Source organism: Sycon ciliatum, chromosome 13 (assembly GCF_964019385.1).
Source record: "Sycon ciliatum chromosome 13, ocSycCili1.1, whole genome shotgun sequence".
Classification (NCBI taxonomy): domain Eukaryota; kingdom Metazoa; phylum Porifera; class Calcarea; order Leucosolenida; family Sycettidae; genus Sycon; species Sycon ciliatum.
Window position 1 is genome coordinate 6,712,895 of NC_088655.1, and position 13,725 is coordinate 6,726,619.

Sequence of the window (13,725 nt, forward strand, 5' to 3'; positions counted from 1 at the left end):
CGTCGTGAATCTGCCACTCTCCTTGGCGGTGCTCATTCTTCATCCTCAGTCAGTGGCTGCCCAATAAGCCGGAATTACAAGTGGACCAGATGCCAAGGGCAGTGTGGGAGAGCGCACCTCTACAGTAATGTCAAGGCCGCCACCCAAAATTGGCATGCATGGCCACTTCCTCCAGCAACTGGCCAAGTACAGTCAGACCTCGTTTATCCGGTCCTCGTTTATCCGGATCCCTCGCCATCCGGAAGAAAATCGCTGGTTACCGATGTGCAGCATATGTCATGCATACAACATAACCAGACCTCGCGATCCGCATACCGGTGCATGATTTTGTGTACAAACTGGTTAAAATGTGTGCAAAAAGCTTCGTCGTATACGGTTGCATGTGGCTGGCTAGCGCTTGCAGAAGCTAGTATCAGGGAGTTGTACAAGCAAATGAGGTCCTTGACCTGCTGGGTGTATGCGGACAGCACTCAGTTGCATGCACTTGTCATTTTCCTCACTTGTTTTACATACTGTGCACGCTAGTTGTACTGCATAGGACCCGTCTACATGTATGTACGATGTCATTGCTTTTGACATGTCACATGCAAATACATGCATATACAGTATGTGTGTTCAGTTATCCGGTTACCTAGCCTATCCGGATATTTTTGTGGAAAACAGATGTGTGCGGTTAAGCAAGGTCTGACTGTGCATAAGATCCTCCCGCCAAACGGTCCGGCAAGTAAGTCACCCATGGCAGATCCCGACCAAAGCATGGCAGGGCGCCACGCCACTACCCCTGCTTTGAAGCAGAGATGTGAAGACAGTAGTAACACATAGTTTCTTTCACTCACCATACCAGCCAGCCCTGCTCTTGATTCCAATATGCCATGTATTCACACGTCCATCGATGTTGTCAGCTTTTCTAGACTGCTCACTGATCATTTAGGCAAGGCATTCTCTACCTTCGTGAGCGGGGGCTTAGAATCTGGATTCCGCATAGCCTTAGGCTTCATGGGTCGCCGTCAGACTGTGACGGACCCCAATCTTCCCTCATGTACCGAACATTCCTTGTACATACTTGAGTATCTAGTATCCACACGCCCATTGCAGCACACTTCCCGCAACCGGTGAAACTACGGACAGTTCATGTCTATATAAATGCAGTGCGCAACATGAATCTCGAAGCCACTCCACAACCGTGCCCGGTTGCGCCATCCTGACATATTTGACTGCCTATCCATGTGCCAATCACGTACTTTTCCGCTACGACTCTGGGATACTGCTGACTAGGCAGGAGCTGACAGAAGAGCTCCGACAGCTTCTTCCACTCACGGGAACATCTCATTCTCGCGATTACGATGGTCATTCGTTCTGCATCGGCACCACCACTACTGCAGCCATGGCGAGTACCTCTGACTGGTTAATCAGGGCAATGGTCCGATGGAGGAGCAACAGTGTCCTGCACTACGTCAAGACGACCGACACAGACATGGCGCAGCTGACCCAAAAGCTGTCCGAGGTACAGCCGCATTGCAGAACACAATGAGGTATGTAAGAACCCGCCACGCGGGCACACAACTCACACTGATGCATGTACCCACACACTTGCTTAGACCAGCTGCCGATTGCTTGGAACAGCATGGCAATTTGCTCTGCTGAGATCATGCTGACAGACTGCGCTGATAGCAACAGCAGCGTCATTCAAGTGCGTGCATTGCAATATGTCACAGCTTAGCATGGAGGCTGGGCAAACATGGGCAAGCTATCTTCTCTCATCTGGCAATCTACCACGCCCTTCGACCATCACACTCATGCGCCCACACTCATGCCCCTAACGGACATCGCACTTTGCGCGAGGGCGATCCACATTCCGTCCACTTCATGGGCTGCCCTTCGTGCGAGGAATATCATGCATACCATCATATGAGCCGTCCACACTCTGCCCATTTCATGGGTGCCTACTTCATGGGCTGCATCTCGTGCGCGGATAATCCTACACATGATAATCACATGCCAGATTCTGTTGCCCTGCACTCCATGAATCCTCCATACATTGTGTGTTCCCCACTGGTCTTCAATAGCGAGTGCATGCGTGATAACAGGGGACAAAGCAAGCAAAAACGTCCAGGACCCAAGGGAGGGAGGGTGGGTGGGAACATTCCAGGCTAAACCGTGGAACACAGGACCATGATGGCAGATGAGAGAGAGAGAGAGAGAGAGAGAGAGTTGCGCAGTGGGAGAGCAACAGTGCTCAACAGAAAAGGGTGAGTTAAAAATAAGTTTTTACACTCCTTTGCTATGCTCAGCCCTGAAAAGAAACATTTGTTTCACTCACATAGCAACCGGTTAGTGGTCTACCAGAGAATGTACTCACGAAGCAAAGGACAGTCAGGCGGAAGCAATGTGTGTGGATACAGAAAGAGAGTTGTGCTGTGAGTCCGCGATATACTTATCCATGGGGGACGCGGACCTCCAACCGCCGTGCCATTGTAGCAGTCTGTCCACAATGCCCGAGTTAGCTGCGGCTGTCGCACCACCTGATCGAAGGCTGAGGAGACGTATGGTGTCATGTCAGTCTGGGTGCGGCCCACAAGCAACTTGAGGATTCCCGTGGCTCTGCTGGAGCTCATGGTGCTGCGCACGCCTGGCCCAGAGCAGGCGGAGGTTACTTTTTCCTGTACATGTTGGCCGGGTGAATGTCTTCCTTGATGGAGAAATCTCTCTGTTATGTAGACCGGACATGGCATGGAGCCGGTGAATTGGCGAGCGACCAGAATCACGTCCCCTGCTTCAGTTAGTCCTTCTTGCGACTTGGCAGGTGCACGGACATATGTGTCGGGGTAGAATCCAGCGAGGACACCACGAGATGATGCAAGTCGTCCCAGGGTAGTAGGAAAAGACAAAATTTAATCATGGTGGTATATTGCAGATCCCCCAGTGACGCCTCTGGTTGGGCCAGGGTGGACATCAGCTGGCGGACCAAGGACTGTGAGATCCGAGTGCGGCGGGGGACGGGACGAGCACAGAGACGGCGAGTGGCGACTTGCAGTTACGTGATGACTGGTTCCGCGATCGGATCTGGGTGACCAGTCTTACGGTGCAACCAACATATAGCCACACAGCCTTGTCAGACAGGGGCAAACATAGCGGCTTGTTGGATGTAACTCGCTAGGTATAACTACACGTGTACTGTGCAAGCTGGGAAAGGGGTGAATCCGGCCCCAGAAGCTCACGTATGCCAGCGACCGAATGCTTGAAGATATGCCCTGCCTGTAGATGGTGCCACGTCACTCAGCAGGACGAACGGTAGAACGTTGACCAGGTGCTGAACGACTGGATTCTGTATGGATGCTAGTTTCGCCCAGAAGGGGGAGGACGCTGAACAAGGCACATGCAAAACGCACGCACACACCCACACACCCAGGCACAGGAAAATGACACACGGGGGATCAGGTATATACAGACTTTGTGTTGCTCCTGTGAGTTTTGTCGGTGTTCTGTCCATGTATCGTGGGTTTCAGACTCCCCACCCGGTGCACTTTCCAGGGGTCTGACCTTCCTCTGTGTAATATCAAGATTAGATAAACAAGAGTGTGCAACTCCTGGATGCGTTCGCCGATGGCGGAATTTTTTGTTGACGTAATCTTTTCTACGACGCATGCACTGCGAGTCTTTTGGAAAGTTTTGCCTCGTGCACTTGGCCGGGCTTTATATTACAAGGTCGGTGTCCAGCACGTGCTCTCACACTGCTCTGCGGCAAAATGTGCGTTTTTCTGGAAAACGGTGACGTCAACAAAAAGATTCCGCCGTGGGACGGGGTATCTGCAGAGTGTGCAGGAGAGATCCGGAGTTGCACAGTCTTGTTTATGTACTCTTGGTAAGATGCTTGCTGTGTACACTATGCGCTGTGTGAATTGAGTAGGGAACTGGGGGTGAAAACCGCTGCACCGTCCGACCCAGGCGTCATGTTAACACGGCCTCACGCCTCATACCCTCATGCATACTGGCAAGCTGAGACAACCATTGTCAACATCACTGTACTTTGGGCTTCTCCCTCATCATCACTGCCTATCGGGCTTCTCCCTCCCTCATCATCACGGCCTATCGGGCTTCTCCCTCCCTCATCATCACTGCCCATCGGGCTTCTCCCTCCCTCATCATCACTGCCCATCGGGCGTCTCCCTCCCTCATCATCACTGCCCATCGGGCTACTCCCTCCCTCATCATCACTGCCCATCGAGCTTCTCCCTCCCTCATCATCACTGCTCATCGGGCGTCTCCCTCCCTCATCATCACTGCCTATCGGGCTTCTCCCTCCCTCATCATCACTGCCCATCGGGCTACTCCCTCCCTCATCATCACTGCCCATCGAGCTTCTCCCTCCCTCATCATCACTGCTCATCGGGCGTCTCCCTCCCTCATCATCACTGCCTATCGGGCTTCTCCCTCCCTCATCATCACTGCCCATCGGGCTTCTTCCTCAATTATCATCACTGCCTATCGGGCTTCTCCCTCCCTCATCATCACTGCCTATCGGGCTTCTCCCTCCCTCATCATCACTGCTTATCGGGCGTCTCCCTCCCTCATCATCACTGCTCATCGGGCGTCTCCCTCCCTCATCATCACTGCCTATCGGGCTTCTCCCTCCCTCATCATCACTGCTTATCGGGCGTCTCCCTCCCTCATCATCACTGCTCATCGGGCGTCTCCCTCCCTCATCATCACTGCCTATCGGGCTTCTCCCACCCTCATCATCACTGCCTATCGGGCTTCTCCCTCCCTCATCATCACTGCCCATTGGGCTTCTCCCTCCGTCATCATCACTGCCCATCGGGCTACTCCCTCCCTCATCATCCCTGCTCCTCGGGCATCTCACTTCACATGGGTAAGGGTAAGTTCATTGAATTGGCAATTCACATGGAAAAACACTCTATACTAAAAAACGACAGAAACAGAACAGCATAGGCAGCAAGCACAAGAAAAACACACCAAGAGACAACAAAAGGCAGCCTGTCAGAGGGCGGACTACACATGGGAGGGAGGGGGGCAAGGTGATTTAACCCTTTGCGTGCTGAGTACGAGTTAACTCGCACTTTATGCATGACCTGATCCACTACGTACGAGTTAACTCGCAAAAAATTCGCGCGCTGTATCGCAGTGCATAGACCAGTGTACAAACTGTCGTAACTTCGTCAAACATAAACGCATCGCGACAATCAATACACCGTTGGAAAGATCTTCACCTCATCTTTCCGGGGGTATACAGTTCTTCGCGATAGGATAAGAATTCATTGAGCGGCGACAAGATGAACACGGAAATCACGGCCCAGAGTGAACGCGCGCTGTATCGCAGTGCATAGATCAGTGTACAAACTTTCGTAACTTCGTCAAACATATTGATAAACGCATCGCGACAATCAATACACCGTTGGAAAGATCTTCACCTCATCTTTCCGGGGGTATAAAGTTCTTCGCGATAGGATAAGAATTCATTGAGCGGCGACAAGATGAACACGGAAATCACAGCCCAGAGTGAACGCGAATTTTTTTGTTCATAACTTCTTTTTGTTGCAGAGCGTGCCAGGGGATTTCCCTTTTGGCACGGCGCATGCGTGATGGGCATCAAATGAAGCGCTTGGATCTGAGCTTTGCAGCGCAGTTTGAATTGTGAAAATCTGTTGAATTTGGGCAAGAAGCCGAACAAGAATGTGAATGAGTTGTTGTGCCGTTCCGAGGCACGGTGGAGTAATTCGGAGAGGACCTGGATGTGGCCCTGATGTGTCTATGGAGCTGAGAGCTGCCAGGATGGATTCGCTTGGTCCTGATCTTTCCAACGAGCCCAGGACGATGAAAATCCATCAAGGTTGAGTGAAATCAGAATAAATTTTCGTTCGGAGCTGTGAGTGCATACTCCACCAAGAGAGTCAGTGCGCTGGACGGCCAGTGGATTGGAGAAAAGGGGCTCAGCATGCAAAGGGTTAAAAAACAACTCAACTCAACTCTAAAATGAAAGTCGGCCGAATGCTTATTGAGGAAGCGGAGGTCTATAATCAACCTCAATTTTCCATTGCTTTTAGGGACCACGCCCAGCGGGATAATTACATGGATAGCATTTTCTCCCACAGGCCCCGAACGCAACAACAGAAGGATTAGGTCAGACTCAACACTGGAGTGATTGTTAGAAGATTTAGGTCACGCCCGGAACTGGGGCGGCGCGGGGCGGGGAGACAACACACAAAAAATAGCCATAGCGAATAATACATAAAACAAAATCTGAGGCACCAATATTTCCCCAAAATGCAATGGGGTGTAACAACCGCCCATGAACGTTACTGTCACAAGCACTTATCTCGTCAGACTCCAGCCAGTCCGGGAACTCATGCTCCGTCCATTCGTGGACGAGCTCCAGCAGTGGTTTGTGGTTGCTGAGTCCAGTGTGGTTGGCGACTACTGCCTCGGCCGAACTGGGGCAATGCCTACTGACGTGACCCAACCTGCTGGCAGGTCCTGCAATGCGGGCCGCTGCCAGGGGTTCCGCTATCGTTGTCAAACAGTCCGTGGCCTGGTGGTCTTCGCTGGAATTGGGCGTTGTTGCCAATGTTGGATGCACGAACATTCCTACCTGGGTGTCGCATCTCAGGTAGGAACCGCTCCCTGGGTTGTAATTGCCTGAGCCGATGACCTGTGGAGGCTGCATTGGCGAGTCTTTCGTCGTCTGCAGGGCTGTCACCTACGCTGCCCTCCTCGTAGACTCTCACTGTTTCCCAGTCAAAGGAAACGGCTATTTCGAGTTGTTTCTGCCTTTACAGATTTATCAGTCCAGGCAGGCTCAGGAGGAGCTAGATGAGCCGCGGTTCCATGGTTGCGAGTGGACATTGGTATGTTGAAGTATTATTATTAGAAGGTTCTCCGCGTCGGCATAAATGCAATGTAGATATACACAGCATGTACAGCTTTCGCATAAGCCGAAGCGACAACAGCCAAACAGGATATTGATAGCGATATAAAAACATATGCGATATAAAACGCGTGAGGCCACCCAGAATTAATTCGTTGTTTCGGGTCACCCGACCGACCGTCTTTTTTCACCCGACCGCAATTTTTTTAGTGCATGCAAATGGGCATGACTACAAGGTAGACTATGTACACACACGACCCAAAATATGTATAGCAGTCCAGACATCGACCTCAGAGTCAGAAGCAGCCTGCAGCACTTGGTGACGACGTTGTCTTCTACATTGTATCTCCGATTCGCAATCGGTCCTGAAACAGCATCAGCTCCGCCACTGCGTCGCTCATTGACAGAAGTTTTCAAGGACTTCCGTGAGAGCTGCTCGTCAGACTCGTTTGCCAGCGAGGCCAAGATCTGGTCCTGGAGGGGACGTGGCCCCGGACCTTGATCTGATGGGACAATGGCTACGCTGGATCGACTACAGTCAGATTTGATCGACTGGCTTGATGGAAAAAAGCTATTCAATATGCACAATTGTACATGCATACACCCCTGCCCGCAACTAAAATAAAAAATAAAATAAAAAATAAACCCGACCGTCCGACCCTGGTACGGATGAGTGAAGTGACCCGAAACAACAAATTAATTCTAGGTGCTTGCCTGACGAAAATAGAATACAAATAAAACAAGCAAACAAGCAGCTCAACCGAGTTGAATTCAAATTTGCTGATCATTGCCAGGGACCCTCCGTGAGCAGTAACATATCTCTCTAGGATACGGCCGCAAAGGTAGCTCCACGCCCCGCGGTTCTGGGCGATGCTCCTCAGCTCCTCAAGATCCGCCGAGGTCTTGAGGGTCCTCCCAACCAGCTCGAGATGGTGTCTGAGCACGACAGCCAGAGTTGTGCCCCGCTTCCCCCTCCAGGTAGGCTCAGTGGATGGCTTGTAGTAGGAGCACATTGACAGGTTCGCCGGTGCACTCTGGTCCAGCCGCAGCACGTGCCCAAACAGACGCCAGCGGGCTCTCAGGACCGAGATACCAAGTGGTGTTGAGTTTGTCCTCTTGCACAGGGTGCTATTCTTGATTTTAGCTGGGTACCATATGCCAATAACCTTCGGCAGTTGTTGTCTATGGAACGCATCAACTCTATGCATAGCGCTGCCAGTGAGGCCCCAAGTCCCATTGTTGTAGCGCAGGACTGGTAAAATGAATGTTTTTGTATAGCCGTACTCTCAGCGATTCGTTTACAATGGAACCACATATCCATTATGCCCAGAGTCGGTGCAGGGCAGCCGTGGCGAGTTGCGTTCTCCGCGCAGCATCCTCGTGGTCACCAATGGTGAGGCGCCATTCCTCGCACATTCTGTCGTTGAGCCATATGATGTTTGTGAGTTCTGTTTTAGATTCATTGATGTTGAGGTCCCAGGCTTTGAGGCACTTTGCAATGTCGAGCAGGGGCTCTTGAATACATTTGCAGTCAGACGATCTAGATCGGGTCTTGCGCAGATAATCTTTCTCACCTCCCAAAGCGTTGCCTCCAGGTAGATAACGAATAGGACAGGTGATATGGAGTCACCCTGTGGTGTACCTCAGGTGGTCTGGAACTGCTCGCTCTTCCCTCCAGGTAACTGGACCTCTAGAGACGTGTTCCTGAGTAGCTAGGACATAATGGTGACCTCATCATTCTCAAGCATGGCCAGCAATCGAGGACATCTGAGAGTTGTAATTTTTGTACTCCTCCGAGGTGTGATTTTTGGCGTGCTGGGCCAAGCACAAGGAAGCTATCTGCAAAAAAACTGCAGAAAATGGTTGTTGTTTGATCCTTTGGTGTAATCTTTGTTTCTAGTCGAAGCTAGTTGCTGTTTGGAGCAGAAACGCTGAAATTGACTATTTTCTGCATGTACTCATTCATGTACTCATGTACTCAGGCATGCAGTCTCACTCGTATTTTAGCTGTTTTTCTGGAATGGATGCTGCTCTGCGCCCCTTGGTGAACATTTCCTGCGCTCGTGGAGCAGCTGAAAAGGACCACTGGTATGTCTGGCTCCTGGTTTGAAAGTGGAGAGTCGACTTTTGTGCCTTGAAAAAGGAGTAGAGAGCGATAAAGGTACGTCTGTGGCTTATTTTTGAGTGCTCCTCGTACATTTTTGATCATGATAGAAATTCTCAGACCAAAGTCAGATCAAAGTCAGCGCGATGATGGCCGTACAGTTTCCTTGTGGATTTTTTAGTTGTTTCATCTCATATCTATGTCAGTATCGTGATGGTGAAGTGGAGAGGGTGATTTTCTTCCTCTAGGCTTCGTTCGGCCGACTTTGCTTCGTCCTCGTTGAAAAGTGATCCTGAAAAAAGGATCGATTCGCAAAATTATGTTGATTTGCAATGTACGTGATGACATGCAATTGCTGGCTATGGAAGCTAGCTAATATAGTGAGCAAACGGTACCTGGATATTGTGTTGAACGCTTTCGACATGTCTTTGCCGAGCACGCGAAATGATTTCCTCACTCGTTGGCACCGTGCCGCCGTGCCGTGATCACCGTGCCGCGATCCATCTGTAAGACCAAACTACATTACTTAGCCACCCGCACTAGTACCAAGTGTTACCTTCACTGGAGGCAGAGGTAACTGCAGTTGGATCCCGGGACGGTTACCTTGATGCCATCAATCCTTTTCGTCACCTTGTCCTCCCCCGCTTACTGAGGTGTGGTGAGCCCATAAGTTGGATACTTTCAAGTCCACGCTAGTTTGCGGATTTCAGGGGTGTAGGCCGTTGGTCGGTTCAATAGCTAATTGAGTCATCTTTCCAAGATTCCTTTGGAGTTTCTCTCCCCTCCCCGGTGAGACTCACGTGACCAGTTTTGGCAGTGAGCAAGTACAAGTGTGTGTGTGTGTGTGTGCGTGTGTGTATGTGTGTGTGTGTGTGTGTGTGTGTGTGTGTGTGTGTGTGTGTGTGTGTGTGTGTGTGTGTGTGTGTGTGTGTGTGCGTGCACATGTGTATGCGGGAGTGTGCGTACATACTTGGATGGGTATGTGCGTATTTGAGTGTGCTAGCCTGTGTGTTTCTTTGTGTGTGTGTGTTTGTGTGTGTGTGTGTGTGTGTCTCTGTGTGTGTAAAAGTAGAGAAAGAAAATGAAAAATAGGGATTCACTGGCCAGAAAAAGCCACTTCAATCAGCTGTGTGGTGGACACCAGGCTAAAATTAGTTGCGGTTAAATCATCATCCTTGCAAGCTGTTGAATGGTGTAATCCTAGCTCAATTTGCTATGTCTAACATAGCTGTTAGCTATCATCGCTTCCGTGATGATCGGCATGTCTGAGTTCTGAGTTCTGTGTGTGTGTGTGTGTGTGTGTATGTGTGTGTGTGCGTGCGTGTATGTGCGAGCATGCATATGTCCGTGTGTTTGTGTTTGTCTGTGTTTTTTGTGTGTTTGTGTGTGCGTGTGTTTGAACATGCTAGCATGTGTGTATCTTTATCTGTTTGTTTTGTTTGTTTGTGTGTTTGGTATGTGTATGTGTGTGTATATGTGTGTATGTATCTGTATGTGTGTTTTTGTGTGTGTGCGGTGTGTGCGCACGCGCCTGTGTGAGTGTTTATGTGCATATGTGCGTGCAAAATATGTGTTTTAATGGTGTGTCTGTGTGGGCGTGTGTGTGTGTGTGGGCGTGTGTGCGTGTGTGTGTGTTTGTGTGTGTGTGTGTGTTTGTGTGTGTGTGTGTGTGTGTGTGTGTGTGTGTGTGTGTGTGTGAGCATGTCAGCGTGTGCGTATGTGCATGTATGTACGTACGTATCTGTGTGCTTGTTTGTGCGTGTGTGCACATTTGCTCTTGCATACTCAGGCTCTTCTGATACTGGCAGCATGCTACTATGGCAGCATTCATTGTGTCCAGTTTTTACTGTGGTGTAATCCGTCGCTCTTGCACGGCAAAGTTATGTTCAGTGTCGATAATGAGCCACGACAGGTGAGTACTGGCCGAAGTGCTCGGCGTGAAACTGTTTGTTCTGATCACTGGTTTGTTTATTCTGATAAACTGAGCACATGTTCATCCAGCGTCGCATTGCTGTCAAAGATGTTCCCAGAAAATTGCATGTTCCTCTCTTTGTAAATGTGGTGAACAATGCGCCTCAAAGCCATATATAGTAAAACAACTGTAACTAAAGACCGGCACCGTAACTAGCGACCAGCCTGGTACTAAAGACCACCGTGACTAGCGACCAGCCTGGTACTACACACCACTTCACCAGGCACGGACGGTCTCATATACAAAAATGCACTGTGACAAGCGACTACCTGCTGAACGCATCCAGCGGCCGCCTTTTCTTGTCCCAAAGTCGATTTTTGACATGTAACTAGCGACAGCAGTGCAGGAAATCAAAGGTTGTTCGAAGCTACTTCTTCGACATTTTGATTATTTCTGTCCTGAATGGACTCTTTCGATACTACAGCTGCACGAATTAATGCAATCTCATTTTGACAATGGGCTGAACTGCACCTGGCATAGTTTCAAGTGCTCTCATGAGCAAACATGAAACGAAACGTCTTGGAGAGCACCTGCTCGAACCTGCTCTATGATCGATGCTACTTCTCAAAGGAGAAAGCATTGCACAAGTGGTGGGATATTGTATTAGCTACATTTTGACATACATATCAGAGATGGGATCCATATAGGGTTGCGCGATGCAAACTTCTAACTAAAGACCACCTGCCACTAAAGACCGTTTCTTCTTGCCCCAAGGGGTGGTCGTTAGTTACAGGTTTACTGTATACACGGTATACTTTAGTAGAGCTACAACATAACCACTGGCCAGTGGGTATACTTTAGTAGAGCTACAACATAACCACTGGCCAGTGGGTATACTTTAGTACAGCTACAACATAACCACTGGCCAGTGGGTATACTTTAGTAGAGCTACAACATAACCACTGGCCAGTGGGTATACTTTAGTAGAGCTACAACATAACCACTGGCCAGTGGGTATACTTTAGTAGAGCTACAACATAACCACTGGCCAGTGGGTATACTTTAGTAGAGGTACAACATAACCACTGGCCAGTGGGTATACTTTAGTAGAGCTACAACATAACCACTGGCCAGTGGGTATACTTTAGTAGAGCTACAACATAACCACTGGCCAGTGGGTATACTTTAGTAGAGCTACAACATAACCACTGGCCAGTGGGTATACTTTAGTAGAGCTACAACATACCCACTGGCCAGTGGGTATACTTTAGTAGAGCTACAACATAACCACTGGCCAGTGGGTATACTTTAGTAGAGCTACAACATAACCACTGGCCAGTGGGTATACTTTAGTAGAGCTACAACATAACCACTGGCCAGTGGGTATACTTTAGTAGAGCTACAACATAACCACTGGCCAGTGGGTATACTTTAGTAGAGGTACAACATAACCACTGGCCAGTGGGTATACTTTAGTAGAGCTACAACATAACCACTGGCCAGTGGGTATACTTTAGTAGAGGTACAACATAACCACTGGCCAGTGGGTATACTTTAGTAGAGCTACAACATAACCACTGACCAGTGGGTATACTTTAGTAGAGCTACAACATAACCACTGGCCAGTGGGTATACTTTAGTAGAGCTACAACATAACCACTGGCCAGTGGGTATACTTTAGTAGAGCTACAACATAACCACTGGCCAGTGGGTATACTTTAGTAGAGCTACAACATAACCACTGGCCAGTGGGTATACTTTAGTAGAGCTACAACATAACCACTGGCCAGTGGGTATACTTTAGTAGAGCTACAACATAACCACTGGCCAGTGGGTATACTTTAGTAGAGCTACAACATAACCACTGGCCAGTGGGTATACTTTAGTAGAGCTACAACATAACCACTGGCCAGTGGGTATACTTTAGTAGAGCTACAACATAACCACTGGCCAGTGGGTATACTTTAGTAGAGCTACAACATAACCACTGGCCAGTGGGTATACTTTAGTAGAGCTACAACATAACCACTGGCCAGTGGGTATACTTTAGTAGAGCTACAACATAACCACTGGCCAGTGGGTATACTTTAGTAGAGCTACAACATAACCACTGGCCAGTGGGTATACTTTAGTAGAGCTACAACATAACCACTGGCCAGTGGGTATACTTTAGTAGAGCTACAACATAACCACTGGCCAGTGGGTATACTTTAGTAGAGCTACAACATAACCACTGGCCAGTGGGTATACTTTAGTAGAGCTACAACATAACCACTGGCCAGTGGGTATACTTTAGTAGAGGTACAACATAACCACTGGCCAGTGGGTATACTTTAGTAGAGCTACAACATAACCACTGGCCAGTGGGTATACTTTAGTAGAGCTACAACATAACCACTGACCAGTGGGTATACTTTAGTAGAGCTACAACATAACCACTGACCAGTGGGTATACTTTAGTAGAGGTACAACATAACCACTGACCAGTGGGTATACTTTAGTAGAGGTACAACATAACCACTGACCAGTGGGTATACTTTAGTAGAGCTACAACATAACCACTGGCCAGTGGGTATACTTTAGTAGAGCTACAACATAACCACTGGCCAGTGGGTATACTTTAGTAGAGCTACAACATAACCACTGACCAGTGGGTATACTTTAGTAGAGCTACAACATAACCACTGACCAGTGGGTATACTTTAGTAGAGCTACAACATAACCACTGGCCAGTGGGTATACTTTAGTAGAGCTACAACATAACCACTGGCCAGTGGGTATACTTTAGTAGAGCTACAACATAACCACTGGCCAGTGGGTATACTT

General features: G+C 49.1%; 1 protein-coding gene across 1 annotated transcript in view; it reads left to right on the top strand.

Annotated features, from left to right (window-relative positions):
- LOC135829113 (serine/threonine-protein phosphatase 6 regulatory ankyrin repeat subunit A-like) overlaps positions 1-13,725 on the top strand; it is a 209,565-nt gene that overhangs the window by 55,490 nt on the left and 140,350 nt on the right. The window contains exon 4 of the mRNA XM_065341520.1: positions 10,777-10,899. Within this exon, the coding sequence (XP_065197592.1) occupies positions 10,777-10,899 (123 nt within the window). The remainder of the gene's footprint in view (positions 1-10,776; positions 10,900-13,725) is intronic.